The following is a 21,512-nucleotide window of genomic DNA, read 5'->3' on the forward strand; positions in this document are numbered from 1 at the left end:
TCAGACTGCCCTGTGGGTTTCCGAGACCGTACCTTAGAAGCTGTTGGTTTCAAACTGCCGACTTTGCGGTCAGCAGCCCAAAGCTGCTCGGGCTCCTTGTTCCCCGAAAGACCTGGCTGACTAAAAAACAGGCTGTGGGGAGTGGGTTTTGTCTGTAGTACTCTTGCTGCTCCCAGCGAAGCGACAACCAGTTTAAAACAAAACACCAACACATCAGCTTCCCTCCCTCAGAAAGCTTGTGCCCCCTCCCTCAGAAAGCTGTGCCCCCCTCTGTCAGAAAGCTCATGCCCCCTCCCTCAGAAAGCTGTGCCCCCTCCCTCAGAAAGCCCGTGTCCCCCTCCCTCAGAAAGCTCGTGCCCCCCTCCCTTGGTGACTTGCTTTGGCAGAGCCAAGGCGACAGGACGTGGCGCTCATCCTCTCCCCCCAAGCTGCTTGCTGCCAGACAGGCTGGCCTAGCTGAACAGGTCCTGGTGGGGACCAGGCAGAGCCCCCGCTGCCCACCCTGGTGGTGGGAAGTCATAGACCGTGGGGCCAACTTTGAGGAAGACCACCACCTCTGGGAGCAGTGGGGCGAAGTGCCCAACATCTTCCTGGCTTCTGTTCCTCCTCAGACCTCCCCTGCCACTCACTGGGACGTGCATGAGGTCACTTCCTCCACCTCGCTTGTGTGTTTGTGAGGCATTGACCAGAGCCCCGAGCCACCGCTGCAGCCTGTCGGCACCTGGCACATGCAGTCAGTGGTTGGTCCTTTTCTACAAAGACCCGCTTTATTATTTCCTCACCAGCTGGCTTGCCAAAGCTGACCTGGGGCAGCATCACATGTTGGCGACAAGTTAGACATCGAGATGTAACCTTTCCCATGGGCCTTCTGGGGGAGACCGTCCAAAGCACCAATGCTGTAGCTGTCCTGCAAATCTAGCATTTGAAAAAAAAAAAACAAAACCCCCCAAATAGCATTTTGATGAAGCAAAGAATGCTTATTTTTCCATTGGGGCTGGGGGGTGGGGGACGGGGTGAGAACAAAACGCCTGGCGTGTATTACAATTTTATGTAAGCCTTTAGTTACGAGTCTTACAAAATGAGGTAATCGCAGATTTGTTTAATAAGCAGCCAACAGGTTTGCTGTCTCAGCCCCCTTAGGTGGCTTCAATTTGAGCACATCTGTGTCTACGTATGACGTACTCCTGGATTTCCCAGCATCTGCGGCTACAACTCCGGGAGCTTTAAAACGATCGCCATGTCTGCTGTGTTCTTCACGCTTCCCGAGGCCCTGTTTGCTGAGTGCACAGGTCGCACCTGGCAGCCACAAAGGGATGCAGCAGGCTGGGTGGCCGCTGCCCGTGAGAACCACCGGTGGGGGGACTTGCAGGAGCATCCTGCCTCTGACACCTCGTCCCCGACGGGAAAAAGCGTGGAGGGACAACTCTGACATCTTTCCCAATTCAAATGTGTGCTTTGAGAGACTAAACAGCCTTCTACGAGTAAGATTAGCCCAGCGTTTGTTGAATACAAAACGGTGATCTGAAATGTAACCTCCTCCCAACTCACAATTTAAAAAAAATCTCTTTTTTTGCAAAGTCCCATTTTGCCAGCCCATTTTACAGATTGCTAGGCAACTCTGCCGTGGATGGAGGGGCTTCCAAAAATTCGTGGGGAAGGGGAATGAAAAGAGAATGGGATTTTGCCACACACTTTCGAAGTCCTCTAGTACTTGAGAGTAATGAGGGACTCAGCAAGAAACGGGGAGGTGCAGGGGGTGCCTTACGGACCCCACTCTAGACAGGAAGCTCATGAGCTTTCTCCTTCCCCGCCTTAAAAGAAAGCGGGAGCCCACTTAGAACAAGCAGCTGCTGTGTTTCCTCGGCTGGTGAAACAGGACCCAGGCAGAGAAGGCGCGGGAGTGTGGAGGCCCCGGAGGATGGGGCGCCGGTGCCTGCAGACTGTGCTCTGAGTGCTGATCCCGAAGGTCCCCATGTGCACGCAGAACGCACAGGCGATGGAAACACTGCTCCCACAAGCTGCAAGAGCCCTTCTGCTCCAAGGCGGGCTCAACATGCTCACAATCGACTGTTTGAAGTCTGTGGAAGGAAACCTGTGTTCCGTGGTCCTTTTTGCTTTCTGGCAGAAACAGTCACGGACTTCAGTTCACACAAACGCGAGGGTGCTGTGGGAGAGCAGGAGCCCTGGTGGAGAAGTGGCTACAAGTGGGGCTGCTCACCATAGTGGTTCAAACCCAGCAGCTGCTTCGTGGGAGAAAGGTAAGACTTTTGAGCCCCATAGTTACAGTCTTGGAAGCACCCAGAGGGTCAGCTCCAACCTGCCCTACACGGTCGCTCTGAGTCACCATCGACTGGATAGCAGTTTTGGTTTGTTTTTAAAAAACTGGGAGCAGGGGGAAAGTTATCAAGCTCTGGCAAAGCAGTAAATGTCCATATATGCTTGATAAAATACAATACCCTCACCCCACTCCCAAAAAATGAGCAGCACTTTAGTTTTAGGGATAGGAGTTATGGAGGGAAGTGGTAGGATCTCCCCACGCACACTTAGCTCCACAGGCTGTCAGCCAGACTCAGCGTACATAGTGGCTTTAAAAGGAGCCTGGTGGTCTAGTGGTTACACGCTCAGCTGCTCATCACAGGCCACCTATTCAAACCCACCCGCTACCAAGAGGGAGAGATGAGGCTGCCTTCCCCCTGCCAGCGTCACAGGCTCCGAAACCGCAAGCTCAGGTCTGCTCTGCCCTGTCGCGTCCTAGGACTTGGCATTGCTCCATGGCAGCGGGCTGTGGTTTAGACTAGACAGGCCGTTTGGTTTTCTCAAAGGCCGAATGGGTGGGTGGGATGAAAAGCTCCCGAGCGGTCTCAAACAAAAAGTGTCACACACTACCCACAGCTGTCACTTGGCGGCTCGGATTATTTTAATGTGGAAAATCTGGATTTGCCCAAGTGATGTGTTTTTCCTGCCCACCTCATGCCCATATTGTGCACGAGTCAAAAGGGCTCTCCGTGACTCTTCTGACTCAATGGGAGGTCGGTGACAGGGCAGCTGAGGGGCAGGAAAGAAAGGTCACTTCCTAGTCTTGTAGCCTAGTGTCCTGACCTGACAGGATTAGTTCCACTTTCTAGGACCCAACCAAATCTGTCAACCATAAAAGTAAGATAAAGCGAGATTTTAATCAACCTATTACTTCCTCAAAAGCCCAGCCCGCAGCCTCCCCCACCCCCCCTGTGGAGAAATGCACTCAGCCAGTCCCCGGGTGGTTTAATGGTCCCGACAAATCGTGTTCACAGGCACTTGCGGCCCAAAGAAGAGAGCGAGGCGTTCGCTTATATTGTAATGCTTGGAAGAGGAGGCCTCCGTTTTGAACTGGTCCATTAGCTCCTCATTTGAGGCCCGTCCCTAAGTCCCGTTGAAGTCAGCACAGCCCACAACCCATTTTAAGTCTAAACCCAATATTATCAACACCCAGCTTTCAAAAGTGAAATGTGTGTGTGTGTGCTTCAAATGGTTAAATCAATCTACTCAGGAAACGGCTGAATTTGGGACTTCTGAGACCATTTACTGATCAAAAAGGCTGTGGGGAAACCCCATTAACTTTGAATTCCATTTTCTGAGAAACTATTCGAAGTCCCCTGTTCAAGTTCACCTCACAGTGAAGGCAGGCGGAGACGGGGTCAAATCTAATCTGTCCATTCTGTGAGGTGCCAGCACGTGCTGATGAGACCCCAGTTGCAGCTAAGAGGTTTCTTTAGCTGCGAGGAGTCTAGGAACACTTGCCCCTGCCCCCCAGACCCTCTCAGAGGAAAAGAAATCTGCTTTTAAAATGTTCCTGTCAAGCAAAGCCTTTCAACACGGTGGCTCTCAATGGCAGAGATAACCAGAATTTCTGACACCCTTAAGAACCTTGGCTGGGAAAGCAGGCGACCTTGCTGCACTTGTTTTGTTGTTTGTCTGAAACGTGTCTCTTTACTCTGCTGGGCCGCTCCAAGAAAGGCCACACGGCCACTTTCTCGGAAGGTCGCCGAGCCCTCCGGGGACCCTCTGCACACCTGCCGCTGGGCCTGTAGCGGGGGGCCTCCGGCCTGGAAGAGTCAACTTTCCCCAGAGAGAGTCAGCAGCTACTTGTGCGCACAGCGGCGCAGGCCCAGGGCCCCAGGTGCGGGCGGCATCTGTTTTCCCCGCTAACGCTTGCTCTCTAAAAAAACAAAAAGCAAACGCCCAGCCCAGAGGTCCACAGACGGCCTGGGTCAACTCCGTCCGCCGACAGCTCCAGAGCCGAGGCCTCTGCCGTTGGCCTGCGTCCTCTGCACGGCCTTGGCTGCAGAAGTGCTGGGCCCATGGGGGTGGCGGGGGGGGGCTGGGGGGTGGTCTCTGCAGGGACCCAGGCTCAGGGGGCAGCGGGCTGGTCGCTGGCACCCAGCAGCAGCTTGCCCCCCTGCTTGTCCAGGCTGGAGTTGATACTCTCGGCGTCCTTGGCCTGCTCGGGGACGCAGGTGCAGCCCACGGCCACGGCCACGTAGTCCTCGGCGTACAGGTAGCGGCCACCGGCGCAGGTGGCCGTGCGGCGCAGCACCACGGTGGGCATGCGCACGGGCGTGCTGCGGAAGCGCAGGTCCTCCTCGCCGAAGGGCCCGGTCAGGCAGCCCCGGCACAGGCAGTAGGCCTCGGGCAGGTACTTGGGGAACCTGGCGGGGTCGTAGGAGATCCTGCACAGGGAGAGAACAGAGCTCAGCGCGCGCCGGGGGGCCTGGAGCCCGGGGCGAGAGGGGGTGCCCGGGTCTCCGTGTGCTGACGCTTCAACACAGGCCAAGCCAAGGAACCCGAAACGGGGCTCTGTTCCAACAAACCCTGGCAACAGCTGGCGCGATCATTTCCTTGGGCCATAACCTCCCGCTCGCCCCGCCCCCCCTTAAAAAAGACATTCCCTATCTTCCACAAACAATGGACTTTTACATCGTCTACACGGGCACGAACATAGGCCCATCCACACCTGGTGGTATAGCACCAGGCATTATCCATCAATGTCCCGGGGGCCCCAAACGAGCCTCGTCTCTGCCCCTCACCCATCAGCAGACACAAGAAGGGCCCCTACCACGCAGCTTCGTGGATGGGGTGAGGGGAGGGGGCATCGTTTGGGCTCTCTGACCACCTGGTGGGCTGACCCAGAGGCACCAGCCGCGTCACACCCACGCAGAGGGCAGCTGCTCAGCACCTGTCCCAGAGCCAGCAGGCCAGCCGGTGTCAGTCTGTAGGGTCTGCGGCTACACTGGGCCCTGCAGGGCTGGCCAGCAGGAATGTTTTAGAAGTGCGGAGGGCTTAGACATGGAGCATTCTCCTCGTCCAAGTCTCCCTCTTCTGGTCAGAGGCCAGGAACCCAGTGTCAGCATCTACAAGACAGCTGGCAGCCCCAGGCCAGGAGTCTCAAGTTGGTCCGAACAGATGGCTCCCTGGGAACTAGAGCCACCTGGGGGTGGGGCTCTGCCCTCTAACCCTGCCCTCACCCACCCCAAACATAAGCCGCCAGGAGGGCCACCTGCCCTGCTATCCTGGGCATCCAGGGGTGGGTGAAGAGACTGCCCTGAGGGTCCCTTGCCGAGTGAGGGGTCTTCTTGTTCCCCATGGATGGCCATGGTCCCGTGGCCCCATTTCTAGTCAGCTGTGAACCACCCTTTCTGAATCTGTTTCACTTTCTTCTGGGGGTGACTCCTCAGATCCTAAACTCTTTCCTCCGCCTCCCCCACCCCTCCATGCCTTTGGGGCAGCAGGCACATGTCTGCATTCACACTGTGACTGGAGGGGACCCCAAAAGCGCTCCCCCACTGCCAGTCCCCCACAGTAGCCCATACTCTGAGAGGGAACAAAATGAGCTTCACTCAGGACTGCCTTGCACCTCATCACTCCATCTCCATGGTCCATCTGCAGAGCCCCACCCAGCGGCGTGGAGGGGGCTGCAGCCAGGGGGGGGAGGTGCCAGGAAGTCTGACATCCACTTGGCAGAAACCCCAAAGGACTTGTTTTCTGAGTCCCTAATGGTCCCTGACTCACCAAGCACAGAGGCCTTCAGATACAGACACTCGAAGACACAAGGACAGAAGCAGTCCAGGGGAAGGCATGGCCTGACAAGGACAGGCGTGGTGGTGGGCTGGAAGGCAGACACGCTGCCTGGGGCCAGTTCTGGGTGGGGTTGGGGATACAGCAGCCGGCCGTTTCTAGCATGAGCAGGGCATGATACATAACCAGTCTCAGGAAATCCTTTCAACGAACCGAGCATTATCTATTTTGGTGGTCAGAGATAAGGTTAATTATACAATTCTGGACAGGGGGTGGGATTAAACTTGTTAACCAGTCACAGTCTGATGACACCTCCGTGATGTCATAAGCCTTCTGTAAAAAAGCCAGGCAGAGGCCGTCCCTCTCTACACCTCTCCGACTTCCTGCCTACTGGCGCTCTGCCTGCCTTGAGGGGCCGCCCCAGGTGAGCCATCCAACCTCCAAGAGATGCCGGCACCCTGCCATATTCCAAACGACCTGGGATCCACCGGCCTCTGCCTCCACCAGCCTGAGATCTCCCAGCTTCATTCTGCATCACTGGCACGAAGCTACATGAGTCTGAAGAGGGACTGATAGGCTAGCATTAGACGTATGGATTTGAGTTGGACTGGGATTGGATGCTTTCTTTGGATCTATGGCGACCTGTTGATAGAAAGCTTTCTTACATACATTTTGAGTGTCTCCAGATTTGTTTCTCTAGACAATCTGGTCTAACAAAACTATGACCAGTTTGATGAGGGTGTATGGCTTTGGAGGTGTCAAGAAGGCACACAACGTCCTTCCTTAGCGTGGGCCCTGTCTTCAGAGAACAGATGGAAGCACCCCATCTTCATTCCCTGGCAAAGGTTGAAAGTGGTATGGATGAAGTTCACGGCTGTCCAGTGACTCCCGGCTGGTCAGCGATGGGCCCGGGGATGACCACACTCGACCCAGGAGCCAGGCGCAGCTTCTGGGACAGGCAGTCCTGGGTGGATGCACCAGGTGAAAAGGGAGAAAGGGCATTTTGGACAGTGTGTCACGCATGGTGTCTGATGCGGGAACATCACGTCACATTCCCCACTCTTGGCGGGCAACCCCACGTAGGGTTCCTGAGGCTGTAACTCCAAATGAGCAGATGGCTTCCTCTTTAGCCCCAAGTGAAGAGTGGTACATAGAGGCGACACAGGTAACACAGGGGTGATAGCAAGATGGTTGGACCACAGGTAGAAGCTCGATCATTCGAGATCTTCAACTCAAGGCAAGGAAGCCGGATTTGCCTCCCTGAAGGCAATGGAAGGCAAGGGGAGGCGGGAAGGACGAGATTTCCGGGCGATCCCGCAGTGTGCCATGTGGAAGATGGCCTGCAGCTCGAGAGGTTTGGGCTGAAGGTGGGCATTTCTGACTTGCTGGCACATAGGGGGAACCGACAACCTCCATCCGATGAGCGTGGTGGGCATGGCCATGCTAACTGATGGCATGAGGACACCATCGGCCAATCTGGAAAACCCATGAGAGGCAGTGACTGAGCCCCAGTTGGCATCGCTGGGTGGGTTATGCCTGCTGTCCTGCTGTGATTATGACTTGTGCCCCTTGCTCTCAAGTGACTCCGTTGGGATAAGTTTCTATGGTCGCTGAAAAGACATGGCCAACCCAAAGTGAGGGCCAAAATAGCCGCCCTGAACTGTCCCAGCCAGAAAGGGATGAAAGAGACGCACCAGTGGAGGTGCGACGTGGGATGGGATGGACTCCTGGACCGGAGCAGGGGCATTCGTGGGGCAGTCCGACTGAGGCGGCAGCGGCGGTGGTTTGGGGGTGGTGTTGAGTCAGTGGGGCTGCCACCTCCCTATAGCTTTCCTCATCTGCAGCAGGAGTCTGACCCACGGGCTCCAAAGACCCCTCTTGGTCCTCAGCAACTGAGGCTTTATCTTTGGTGCCCCATGGTGTTTAGGGAGCGATTTATGTGCCACCAGGAACCACGTTCACTCAGTCACCTTCCCTGTCCGTTTTGGCAGTTGCCGGGATACCTGGTAGCACTGTGGATGAGGTGTTGGGCTGCTCGCCCCTCTCCCCCCAGGTGGCTCTGTGGGAGAAAGATGTGGCTGTCTGGGCCCATCAAGAGTTACAGACCCGGAACCCGAAAGAGCAGCTCTACCCTGGGCTCTGGAGTCGCAACAAGTCAGAGAGGCCTTGAACGCAGTGGGTCTGCACTGTCCCGGTTGGACGCAGCGCAGTCAGAGGCTCGTTGGCCAGTTCCAAGAGACACGCTTCCTCCATCGCCGGCCTGCCCTCTGCCCGGGAGGTGAAGGCAGGGAGGGGGCCTTTGTGCAGTGACAGCAGACCAGGCTTCTCTCAAGCAGAGGGAGCAAAGGCAGACCTCACATCCCAGCACCAGCTGGTGGTGGCAGAAACCACGGAGGGCCTGGAGGGAGCTGAGAGCATGCCGTCTCTCTCAGGGTGCCCCGGGGACAAACACAAAATGAGCCCGTCACCCCACTTCAGGCCTTCAGGTGGGGCGGGGGGGGGGGTCACCGGCAAGAAGTGCCTTTTGGTTAGCAAAAGCTGCCAAGGAAAAATCACAGTGGGAACTGCAGCAGGGCCTCTTCTGTCACCCAACTCGGCTGTGGGGGCCGGGCGCGGAGAGGGGGTGTGCTGTGAGCCCCTGCACTGCCATCTGGCCCCCGGGGTGCTATCTCCCTCTTCTCCTCTGTTCTGTGGCCGACAGTGAGGCCTGGCACCCACCCGCAGGTGACAGCTGGCCTGCCTAATCCAGGAACAAAGGACACGTCCTCCAGAGCTGAACAGAGGTGACGGAACCTGAGCCGGAGAGGAATGTCCGTGACAGCAGATATGGAAACAGACACTGTGCCGGCCTTCGCTTTGTAGGAAACAATTCTAAGCTGATCCGGAGGGCGGGGCTACCCTGCCACAGCAGGAATCTCGGCACCTCATCTGGCCACAGTCCAACCGTGGCCCACTCGCCCACGTCCCAGAACATTAGGCTACGATACCTTTGAAGAATCAGGCCTTAGCCTGGCTGCTTCTTCCGCCACAATCCCTAAGGGCAAAGCCCCAGAAACGAGGAGGGGACAATCCCATCTGGCCCCCAGCCTGCCCCCAACCAGAAATGCCTACACTGGAAGTGAAACACAAGGGTCACAGGTCACCAGATCTTAAGGTCAACGAGCTCCACCATAGCCATTCTTCACAGGGAAGGTGGAATCACAAAGAATGCTGCTTGTGGAATGCTGGTTCAAACTTGGTTTGAACCATCGGTGGCTGTTCCATCTTGGTTCCCGGAAGGAGTGTCTGGGGGGCGTAAGAGATTAATGATGAGTTTAAGGTGCCGACCGGACGTCCGGTTGAGTCCCCCCAGAGGTCGCTTGGATGAGAGGCCTGGGAAGGTACTTCCCCCCAAATCCGGGAAAACCCTCTGGCTTGTCTTTTCCACGTTCAATCCTTGTTAGATTTCCACATGCCAAAGGAAGGACCCAGATCCCTGCCTCACACCGTTGGTCGAAGCACAATGGAGAGCTAAGAAAACTGACATCCTAGGGTCCACAGAAGCGAACACGGGCGTGGCTGCAGGACCTCGTTTTGGAGGAAGGAGGATCGGACATGACAGCAAACACATCAGCAGCAAGAGGCAAGACAGATAACCGGGACCTCCGATGAGTGAAGGAACTCTTTTGTGCCCCCAAAGATGTAAACCTAATGAAGAAACAGGCTGGGGGAGAACGTTCAGAAAACATGAATCCAACAGAGGCCTCACATGCTCTGCAGATCGCAGCCCAACACACTGGAATTGGCACGCTGGTGCTACAATGCCGCGGGGAGCCAAGGACCAGAATGGTCCTGACGACGTGGAAGGAAACTAAGAAGGGGGGCTCATTCTACCAGATATCGTGACGCCGTGACAAGCAGAGTCATGAAGAGATGCCTGGCAGCCCTTCTGGAACGGGGAGAAAACCAAGAAACCAAACTCCCTGCCAGCGGGCCGAGCCAACTCATTTCTCCTCGGTGCAGCTGCGGTTTCAAACTGCTGACCTTGTAGCGGTTAACAGTCCACAGTGGAACCTCTACATCACCAGGGCTGGAGCGAGAGGGCCAATTCTTCTGAGTGCCCCGGTGGGGGGGCGGGGTGTCCTACAGGAGAGCCTAAGAAAGCTGAAGTCAAAATTCCAGGGTGTGATTGTTGGACCACAGCCGTCAAGGCTCCTGCTCGGCACGGCAGCCTGGCCTTCACCCCCAGAACTGGAAACTTTGGGCCGCAGGTCCAGGAATCTGTACCTCCGCTGGCTGCCCCTGGGATTGATTTCCTTTGAGGAAACCGGGGAATCACATCCACAGATAATCAGCAGAACCCCTTCCCGCCCCAGAGCCAAGAGGGAAGGGGCAGCAGAACTTACTGGCCAGCTATGCAGACACGGCCCGCAGCCGACTGTGAATGACTGGGTGGACGGCTGTTCAGTCCAACGAAGAGGGGGCCTCCGAAAGTTCGGAGGTGAACGGAATTAAAAGGCAGTGGCACTTTTCCACGAACCTCGTGAAGCCCTTCTTCTGCCTCGGAAGGAGCCCCGGCGGCACCGTGGTTACGCGTGGGGCAGCCAACTGTAAGGTCAGCGGTTTGAAACCGCCAGCCTCTTCTTGGGAGAAAGACGGGGCTTTCTACTCTCATTAAGATATAGTCTCGGAAACTCAAGGGGCAGTTCTACCCTGTCCTGTAGGGTCACTTGAGTGGTGAGTTGGCCATGCCCCGCCCCGCCCAGCCCTCCCATAAACTGCTATCAGCTACTGGGTGCCGAAGGTCATGACCAACCCAGGCACCCGACGATGGGCTGGGCTAGAGGTCTCAGTTGTTCACTGGGGGCAATTCCGTCCCCACCACCCACGAGAGTCTGACTTAATTGCTGTGGGCCAGTGTCAGGAGTTCATCAAGCCCTCAGAATAATCCCCGCGCTGGGATCGACCCATGGTCTCCAAATTTCAGACAAGGCACCCTCATGCCTGTGTGCGTCTTCCTGTGGGACAAGCCCGCGGGCCGGCAGGAGGGACGGCTGGTGGGGGGCAGGGGATGGGCAGAGAGCAGTGTGGAAAGAATTGTGCCAAGGGGTCCAGTGCGCAGGGGTGGCTATAGTAAGGGCTCTGTTCGCAGACCAGGGAGTAAGCGGGGACACGCCAAACCACAAACAGCTCTCCTCCCTGCAGCACCGGGCCAGCAGTTCCACCAGCCCCACCCTCCCCAGAGATCTTTCTCAGGCGCTGCCAAGGAGCTGTGGAAAAATGCTCGCTGGCCCGGCGAGAACACGGCTCGCCGTTGTGCTGGCCTCCAGGGACAGGACGTGGACTCCAGCCTGGGAGAGCAGAAGGGCCGGGAGTGACGCAGAGACCAGGGCCCCTGCAGCTGGGCCGGCTCTCATCCCCAGCCAGGGGTGTGGGGTCCCTTCCAAACCCTCTGAGGACTGAGCTCAGCCTGGCGCCACCCTACCCTTGGCACCAAAGGCGGCCCTAACAAGATGGGCTGCAGCTGAGGGGGCGCCGTGGGGCCCGCCCCATCCTTTCACTCTGGAGAAACCGAGGCACCTCTCGCAATGGGACTTGTCAAAAGTCTTCAGCTCCTCCGGGGTCAGAACCAGGGCGCTTGACTCCCACAAAATGCCCAGTCCACTCTGCCTCCCGTCCCCAGACCAGGCTCGGGGCCTCCTCCAGAATCGGCAGTGACCTCGGGGCCTCTGGGAGGTGAGGGAAGAGTCACTAACTCTTTGGGAGAGGCATCTGGAAGACAGTAATTCATCAGGGAAGCTTCACAGACAGACATGGGGAGAGGAGGGAGAGGAGGCGGAGTGAGCGGCCACATTTCTGGAAGCGGTTTGTGCGTTTGTCCTCTGAATGCCACGCTCGATCGCACTGCAGCTGTGACCAGCTAGTCAGAGCTCTCCCGCCCTCAACCTGGCTCCTCTTTTCTCCGTCCCAGAGAGGCTGTCGGGGAGGGGCACACAACCACCTCTGCGGGGTCGGGTAGTGGAGGCGTCCAGTCACCTGTGTGCAAAAGTGGGGATGGGATCCACCTTGATCCCCGGGGAGGAAGGTTAACGAATAACAAACCGTTAGCCACGACCTCGCAATCCGGGGTTTGGATTGCTTTCTTAGTTAGAGAGCCGTAGACTGTTCCCTTCTCCAATTTTCCCATGGTCAGCCCGCTCCACCCTAGACCTTCCCATGTCCTCATGTGGGCATCAGAGGGCGTGTGTGTGTGTGTGTGTGTGTGTGTAGGACATTTGAAAGGCGAGGATGGCACGAGCTACAAGGAGTTCCCAGGTTACGAACAATAGAGCATGCCAAAGCATGTTTGTTCCGAGTAAGTAGTAAGTCTTATGCCCACATTGTAAGGTAGTCCTGGGGGCACAGTGGGTTCCGACGAGCTGGGCTGTTAATCCCAAGGCCAGCAGTTCGAAATCGCCAGTTGCTCTGTGGCAGAAAGATGAGGCATTCTGCTCTTGTAAAGAAGTACAACCTCGGATGCCCACCAAGGCAGTTCTACTTCATCTGTAGGGTCGAGCTGAGTCAATGGACTGGCAGGTGGCAGTTAGATGTCCAAGGTGTAGGTATGTGAACTGGAACCGATGCCTACGGTTCGTATTTAGCCGTACTTTCTTTACAGGGGGGTGGTGAGGTTTGGTTTTCAGTGCAAGGCTCAAAGCCTCTGCCGTGATTCAGAAGCTGTCTGTGCAGCCAGTACAAACGATCGGGATTCAGGATTTGCACACAGGAGTGGGTTCCAGCATTCCAAACGGAAGGCAAATTTCCATGACCTTAAAAGGCAAAGGGGAGTCGTTCCTAAATTGGAGATTTATAACCTGGGGGCTGCCTGTCAAGCTCAGCCAATCAGAGTTGATCACTGTGCGAGCACAGCCAATGGTTCTATTTTCAGAACAAGAGACTTTAATCCCTCGACAATGCTTTGTGACAATGCTGCTATTTTTTGCGTTGAGAAGCGGAGATAGGTGCAGTAAAGCCTGCTCTATTCTGGGTAGTCCAGAGGGGAAAAAAGCTGTGGGTACTTTGGCCAATTACATGTCACTTGTAAGACCCTCGATAAGATGGATTGACACAGTGGCTGTAACAATGAGCTCAAACATAACAGCTAATATGGGGATGGTGCAGGGCCAGACAGCAGGGCTTTGTTCTGTCGCACGTGCACAAAAAATATGTGGGGGCTGGGGGGGAGAACAGACTACCGACACTTATTTTTTCCTTTAGTTTCTCCAAAGTACATTGCTTTTCCTTCTAGCTCAGTTGCTTTGAGATACAATGCTTTCTGAAGTCATACAATAACCAAACTCACTAATATCGAGTGGATGTCAACTCATAGTGACTGAGACTGCTACTCTTTATGGGTGTAGAAAGCCTTGTCTTTCTCCCAAGGGGGCTGCTGGTTTGGAACAGGTTCACCACGTGGTTAGCAGCCCATGGCACAACCTACTACATCACTAGGGCTTCTTGAATTCATACAATAGCTGTTAATACATTTTTTCATAACCCCTAAACATGCATTTTTGTAACCAAAGGAGCCCTGGCGGCTAGTGGTTATGTGTTGGGCTTCTAGCGGCAGTTCACAACCATCAGCCATTCCTCAGGAGAAAGAGGGGGCTTTTTAGTCCTACCAAGAGGGCAAGTCTCTGAAACCTCCAGGGACAGCTCTACTCTGGCCAGTGTAGTTGCTATGAGTTGGCATCCATTCAATGGCAGTGATTGAGCAGTACCCCAAACCTTCCATTCATCCTTTAAATGTTGTCATATACATTTAGCCCCCGCCACACAAAATAACCCCATTACTATTTTTAAAAACATTTGACCGTGGCTTGGATGAAAGTTCACTGAGAACATTAGTTTCCCATTCGGTAATTTACCCACATTGTGAGTTGTGACATTAGTCACATCCCCCCATTGTAACAGCACTCTTTGCACGTCCCCCCTGGGCTCTCTGTCTCCACTGGTCCTTGGTCCATGAACTTTGGGCCAATGCTGCCCTTTTGGTCTCCAGGGGTTGACTGCTCCAAGGACCATATGCTTATGTTGCTGTTGCCAGGGGAGATCGAGTCAGCTCTGATGCACAGCGACCCCAGGCATAGCACAAGGAGTCACGGCCCCATTCTCACAACTGTCAGTCCATCTCCTCCAGGGTGTTCCTCTCCTTCGCTGCCCCTCTGCTTTTCCATGCACCATGTCCTTCTCCAGGGACTGGTCTCTCCTGACAACACATCCAAACGATGTCAGATGAAGTCTTGTCCTCTTGACCTATGAGGAGCACTTGTCTGTCAGTCTGTCTCGCTGTGGTGGCTTGTATGTGGCTGTGATGCGGGAAACTGACCGTTTCACTGGTATTTCGAACACCAGCCGAGTCACCCAAAATGGACAGGTTTCCTCGGAGCTTCCAGATGAAGAACAGACAAGGAAGAAGGACTTGGCTTCCTCCTTGGGAGGAAGGGGCTGCTGGAAACCGCATGCCTGGCTTTGAAACTGTGTCAGATCATCCTCAGAGGCTTGTCTGTTGTTTGGCTGAGAGTGATCCTTGGAAGAGCTGCAAAGGGTCAAAGTCTCAGGGGTTCCACCACTCCCCATCAGAGCAGTAAGCCTGATCTCAAGGTTGGTGGTTCAAATCAACCATCCACTCAGAGGGAGAAAAATGAGGCTCTCTGCTCCTATAAAGATTTATAGCCTTGGAAAGTCTATGGCGGCACTGTAAGTCAGTGGGTTTCGCTTGGGGTTGGCTTATGCTAGGAACATTTCTCAGATGCCACGTTAACTATTAAAACCCACTGCCATTCCCTTTAAAACCAAACTCACTGCCATCGAGTTGCTTCTGACTCAGAGCGACTCTATAGGACAGGGAAGAACTGCCCCTGTGGGTTTCCGAGACTGTCACTCTGTACTGCAGTAGAAAGCCTCCTCTTTCTCCCATGGAGTGGCTGGAGGTTTTGAACTGCTGCCCAACTGGTCACTGTTATGCCACCATTGCTATGAGGTGGTCGCTTTATGAGAACTGAGTGTCAGACTGGAAGGGGCCACCACTGACCAGGACGCCAGCAGAGCAGGGCCTCTCTAGTCCCACGTGTCACTGGAAGATGTTACAAGTGTGGCTTATACTGCGGGCAATTCCAGCCACATCTCAGAAGCACACTCATTTTCTTCTCAGCTCCCCACTGAAAGCTCTAGAGCAGTGTTTCCCCACGTGGGCAATACCGCCCCCTGCTGGGGGCCTCTGGAACGACCCAGGGGTGGGCTGCAAAAGTGGATACCTATGCTTTATCCTGGATGGGAGGCTAGGGGGCACCCCTTGCCAAGGGGGTGCCGAGTCACTCTTGTTTTCTGAAAAGGCCAAGTAAGTTTGGGAGTCTGTGTCCTAGTGGAAGCTGTTTTCCTCCAGGAGTTGCTCTTCCTTCCGAGTTAAGAGGAAAGCCCTGCCCATTCGGGGTTTTTCACAAGAAGCGACGAGCTGGGTCTCCGTTCTGGGCTCTTGTCTCTCCTTCATCCCAGGCAGCCTCACCCCTATGCTGCCGTGCCCCCTTGGGGTGGAATAGGCCGATCTCATTACCTCAGGGGCCACTGGGTTCGACTCCTAGTTTATTTTTAAGTCCCCATCCTCCCTCTGTCCCCTGCCTTTCCTTTGCACCCATATCCTGGGCAAACACTGTTTTCGTCCCCTCGCCGTTCTGGCCGTGTGAGATTGTTAATTGTAAAATACATTTGGGTGTCGCCTCATGGGAGGAGGAGCATGAGATGGAGATGGGACGAAGAAAACCTAAAACCAAAGACTGTGGGTTCTTCCTGTCCCCGGGGAGCGCCCATGCCTACCCCGGCCCAGCCCTCGGCAGAGACACCCACCACTCAGCAGTGCTCCGGGTTCCGCAGGGGTTGACATCCGGGGTCACCACATAAACAAGTAATAAGTATCCTTAAACCTTCACAAACCTCAGCATTTGTTTTCTTAGTCTATTTCCGAATACATCCGTTTGGCATCCCACGGCATATTAAGCCATCAAATTGATTTTATTTTTGGTGTACGTAATTTTTCATTCTAACAGATGAGAAGAAACAAACATGTTGCCACAAAGTAAACGAGGAAATATTTTTAAGCTCTGGAAGTTGAATGCTGCTTTTCTGGTCACATGAAGGTGAGGAGCCAGGGCAGGGTGGACCCAAAGAGGTCCCGAGGCAAAGCTGGGCTTCCTCTCAGTCCCCTGGGGCCAATGACGGGCCCCTCCCTGGCCTCAGATGCCTCCTCATCAAGCTGTGACATCACAAGAGGTCATGTCAAGGCCTCGACCGCCTCCCGGACCATCAGACCATCTCTTTGTAAGTACAAACAGTTCGCTTTGCACCCATGCTGCCCCGACTCGTTGGGGTGGGAGTGGGGGGCGCGGGAAGCTTCAGTGTTTCAGAGTTTGCTTTTCCACCAGAGTTGGTGAATTTCTCTTTCTGATTTCAGTTTGCAGGTGCCCTGGTGGCACAGTGGATTAAATGTTAGGCTGCTAAGCACAAGGTCAGCAGTTCAAAAACACTCATTAAAAAAAAGAAAGAAAGAAAAAAAGAGTCCTTCACGCTGTATTCCAAAGCAAATTGCCAGGCCTTTCTTCCTAGTCTGTCTCAGTCAGGAAGCTCTGCTAAAACCTGTTCAGCATCCTACCCACTAGCAAGCATCGCTGACATGAGGCGCCCTGACTGGGAACCAAACATGGGTCTCTCACAAGGAAGGCGAGAATTCTATCACTGAACCACCAATGCTGCCATATTTTTCCGGCTGCCATTGAGTCAATTTTGACTCACAGCGGCCCTATAGGACAGGGAAGAACTGCCTCTGTGGGTTTCTGAGCCTGAAATTCTTTATGGGAGTAGAAAACCTAGTCTTTCTCCTATGGAGCAGCTGCTGGTTTCGAACTACCGACCTTTCGGTTAGCAGCCCAACTAGTAAGCACTATACCACCATGGTTCCACATTCCCACACAGGTCTATGCAATGTGTACCTTGTTAACTCAAAATCGTAGCCGGCTATACCGCACCCTGCCTATTTTTTTCTTCTTTAAATTGTCAGTTGTTCTACTTGGTACATTGAGAGCTGCCTCAGTCTTTTCTGCATCAAACCAAAGTATCAAACTTGGTATCAAACTAAGCCGATTGCCATCGATCCTCAGACTCCTCAAGTCCCTGCAGGCCCGAGGGACAGGGCTCCAGTGTCCAAGACCAGATCTTGATGGTGGCAGACAGTCTTGTCTTTTTCTCATGGGCTAGCTGGGGGATCTGAAACACCGACCTGATGGTTAACAGTCCAGTGCTTAATCCAGGCCACTACTAGCGTTCCTGTCACCTTTCTAGTTGGGTTGTATTGTAGGTTGTCTCCAATCCCTTGCTATTGCAACAGTAAATATCCTTTTGCGTGTATCACGTGGGACACAGGCACGTATGGGTAGGAGGAATGCCCGTAAGTGGGCTGGAATTCTACATTCCTATCTCACCACTACCCAGTTGCACCAATTCACTCCTTGCCCTATATTCCCACCTTTGCCAACATAGCCGGGGGCAGTGGGGGGGGGCGGGCAGTATTTAACCAAAAGCAAACACCCCGCCAGCAAGTCAATTCTGAGTCACAGCGAGCCTAGATGGCGGGGTGGGGGGGCTCTGAGAGGGTCATCTCTACTAGGACAGACAGCCTCATCTTTCTCCCCAGGAGCAGCTGGTGAGCTGCACTACTGACCAGTGGTTAGCAGTCTGACGCTTATCTGACAGTGGTACCTGGGCTCCTTAGTTTGATGGGTTGTTGTTTGGGGGTGCCGCGGGGTCCGTTCGACTCACAGCGACTCTGTCGACAGAAGGAAACTGCCCCATCTGGAGCCGCGCTCACAATGGCTGTGTCTGAGCCCGTTGCGGCGGCCACTGTGTCAGTCCATCTCACTGAGGGTGTGCTCTCTGCGCTGCCCCTCTACTTTACCAAGCATCCCGTCCTTTGACAGGACTGGTCTCTGCTGATGACATGTCCCAAGGATGTGAGACAAAGTCTCGCCTTCCTTGCCTCTAAGGAGCATTCGGGCTGTACTCCCCCCAAGACAGATTTGTTTGTTCTTCTGATGTCCCAGGGAACTTTCGATATTCTTCACCAACACTGCAATGCAAATGCATCGATTCTCCGTCAGTCTTCCTCCCTCATCGCCCGACTTCACCTCCACGTGAGGTGACTGCCAACACCACCGGCCAGGCCCTCCTGAGCCTGATGGGGAGGAGGGAAAGGTGATTTCTAGCCATAGCTTACACGTGCACATCCCCAGTGGTGCTGGAAGTGGAGTGGCTTTTGTGCCTCAGGGTGACGTCCTTTGGATTTCCTTTCCCCGGAGCTGTCCATGGCCTCTGCCCATCTTTCCAGGGGTCCCTGGTCTTCCTTTGATGTATACAAGATCATTAGGAAGTGGGCCCTTTGGCACATGAGCCGGAAACCTTTTTTCCCAGTTTGCCCTTGTATTTTCCTTACCGTTTCCTTATCCCGAGAAGAAATATAGTTGTATCAGAATTTACCAGTCTTGTCTTTTGTGATTGTGTCTGTGTGTCTGTGAGCTGCTAAACAGGCCTCCTCCTTCCTGAAGTTCTAAATGCCATTGTCCGTGTTTTCCTGGTTTTATTGCTTACATTCCGATCTTTGGGACATCTGGAGCTTGCTTTAGTCTAGGAGTGAGATCCAATTGTCCCTCTCTGACCCGAGCTGGCTACCCAGTTTTCCAGCACCAATTATTGAATCATCCATCTCTCCCCAGTGATCTGGAAAGCCACCTTATTTCAAATTTCCATTTTTAACTCAGCCGTAGCCACGAACCACCATCCTTTCTGCGTGGGCTACGTTTTGCCTCAAAGTCCACTTCCCACCCACCTCCTAGAAGGTGGCCCTCTGTTTTCACAGCTCCTACCTCAGAGTCTGCTCTAGCCACTGTCCCTTGCTCTCACCTTGGGACATTCAGGAGGTGGTGGGGAGGAAGTGACGTTCGCAGAGAGATGGGTGCTGTGCTGGCAGAGAAATGCAGGAGACCTCAATCCAGCCATTAAGTACACACACGCACACACAACCTGTCCTGCAGGCAGGCTGCAGCCACTGGTGCAGTAGGGCACAGGGCTGTGGTACTCCTTGTTGCTAAGTAACCGGAAAGAGGATGCAAAGGGCACTTAGGCCACTGCTTAGAGCAGCGATTCTCAACCTGTGGGTCTCAACCACTTTGGCGGCCAAACGACCCTCTCACAGGGGTTGCCTGATTCATAACAGTAGCAAAATGACAGTGATGAAATAGCAATGAAAATAATGTTACGGTTGGGGGGTCACCACAACACGAGGAACTGTATGAAAGGGTCGAGGTATTAGGAAGGTGGAGAACCACTGGCTTAGAGACTCAGGGTCAAAGGCCACATGGGGGGAAATCAGACCCAGACTCCGTGTGCCATCCTCCCCTCCCCGCAGGCCGCCTGAGAAGTGCCATCCAGATTCACCAGCCCTTGCTGTTGGCTGTCCAGTGGGTCCCGAGCTCATGATGGCCCCTGGCAAGACGGATCAAAAGTGCCCCGTGCCCATGGGTGTGTGCATCCTACAAGCCACGGGGTTTTCACCAGGCCTTCCTTCCTAGTCCATCTTAGTATGTAAACTTGCTCAGCATCCTAGCAACAAGCAAGCCTCCACTAGCACATGTGTAGTTGCTATGCACCCCCCATAGATGCCCACTGCCTATGGTTGTCCATCACCCACCAATGCTCTTCCCATGGATGCCTGCTCCCTAAAAACTCACCCCCCACAGTTGCCCCTGCCCCCCTGAGCGGTGCTTCCCCGTCCTGTCACCAGCTGTTCCATCTCCCTGATGGCTCTTATCCTTGCTCCCACTCATAGGTGGGGCCGACTCTGACGGGTTTCTCAGTAAGTGGGGTCCTAGCGTTTGACAGCCTAACAGCTCACCAGACAGCGCCACCAGGGCTCCTTGGCTCCGCATAGGTTCTCAAGTCATAGTGGTTGGCATCGAATCCACCAGCCGCTCCCTTCAAAAGTGGCAGAAAGGGAAACCCACGGGAGGTGGGGCAGGGGGGAGGCAGTTCGCTTGCACCTGCGCTACAGGGGGACCGGACTAGATGGTAGTGAGTTTGGTTTGGTTGAAATCATGGGAAACCGGATTCCTTCAAGGAAGGTGGTGGGCCTCGTGGGGCCAAGGGTCCCCAACTCGGCCACCACACCTGCCTGCTCCTCCCCGCCCGCCGGGCCCGCGCTGTCACTCACCTGTAGGCCCAGGGCGACACGCTGCGCAGGTGGGTGGGCGGCCGGAAGCGGCGGTCGTCGGGCGCCGCGGACCGGGCGCCGCCGGCGGGGCAGCTGGCATTGCGCGCGCGGGGCTCGGGCTGCAGCGCGTGGTGGAAGGCGCCGAGCACGCCGGCCGCCAGCCGTCCGTACAGCTGCTCCAGCAGCTCCTCCGGCCGCTCCGCGCAGCCCCGGGGCCGCGCCGAGCGCCCGCCCGCCCGGGGCACGCCCGCCGCCCGCCGCGCCGCCAGCGCCAGCGCCAGCAGGAGGCCGGCCGCCAGCATCCAGACCTGCGGCGACAGGCCGCGCTCAGCGCCCGCCACGCCGCGGGGCCCGCGCCCCCCGCCCCGGGACCCCCGCCCCGGGACCCCGCCGCCCGCCCCCGGCGAGAGGAGCGCCCGCTTACCTGCCGCCGCGCCATCCCAGCCACCAGCGACCCCGACAGCGACAGCGACGACGACGAGTGAGCCCGCGCGCCCCTCGCGACCACGCCGCGCCCAGCGGTCCGCCCCCTGCGACCGGGCGGGGCCTCCGGGGCGCGCCCACCTGGGGCCCTCCCCATTCGTCCTCCGGCCCACGGAGGGGCGTCGCCCCGCCGGCCCGCGCGCCCATCTGGGGACGACGCCCCCGTTAGTCCCACCACCCACGGAGGGGCGTCTCCCTGCCTGCTCGCGAGATCCCCTGGCGTGACTCCCCCATTTGTACCTCTGCCCATGGAGGGGCGTCTCCCTGACGGCTGGAGCGACGCCCCCGGGTGACTCCCCATTAAACCCTCGGCCCATGGAGGGACGTCTCCCGGCCCGCTCGCGTGCCCATCTGGGGGCGACGACCCCGTTAGTCCCACCACCCACGGAGGGGCGTCTCCCTGCCTGCTCGCGAGGCCCCCCGGCGTGACTCCCCATTTGTCCCTCTGCCCACGGAGGGGCGTCTCCCTGACGGCTGGAGAGACCCCCCGGGGTGACTCCCCGTTAGACCCTCGGCCCATGGAGGGGCATTTCCCAGCCGGCTGGAGCGCCCATCTGGGGCGACTCCCTCGATTCGTCCCTCCCGCCCTTAGAGGGGCGTCTCCCTGGGGAGACCCCTCCCAGCTGGTCCCCGCCCAGTTGGGGCTGCTCCTGCCGTCGCGGCGCTCCCAGCCAGGCTTGGAGTTGCCCGGGAGCGGTGGGGGCGCCGT

At 55.9% G+C, this 21,512-nt stretch overlaps 1 protein-coding gene across 1 annotated transcript; it reads right to left on the bottom strand.

Annotated features, from left to right (window-relative positions):
• Positions 1-1,117: 1,117 nt before the first annotated feature.
• On the bottom strand, positions 1,118-20,623 carry IL17D (interleukin 17D). The gene is made up of 2 exons (XM_075562848.1): positions 20,321-20,623; positions 1,118-4,706 (listed from the first exon to the last, which is right to left on the bottom strand). The coding sequence occupies exons 1-2, from the start codon at positions 20,620-20,622 to the stop codon at positions 4,388-4,390; spliced, it is 621 nt and encodes a 206-aa protein (XP_075418963.1). The 5' UTR covers position 20,623; the 3' UTR covers positions 1,118-4,387.
• Between the last annotated feature and the right edge of the window lie 889 nt (positions 20,624-21,512).

The sequence above is a fragment of the Tenrec ecaudatus genome, chromosome 11 (assembly GCF_050624435.1).
Source record: "Tenrec ecaudatus isolate mTenEca1 chromosome 11, mTenEca1.hap1, whole genome shotgun sequence".
In the NCBI taxonomy this organism is placed as follows: domain Eukaryota; kingdom Metazoa; phylum Chordata; class Mammalia; order Afrosoricida; family Tenrecidae; genus Tenrec; species Tenrec ecaudatus.

Coding starts and splice junctions, on each gene's coding strand:
- IL17D (XM_075562848.1), bottom strand. CDS start 20,622: ATGCTGGCGGCCGGCCTCCTGCTGGCGCTGGCGCTGGCGGCGCGGCGG. Junction 4,707..20,320: donor GTGTCGCCCTGGGCCTACAG/GTGAGTGACAGC, acceptor CTCCCTGTGCAG/GATCTCCTACGACCCCGCCA.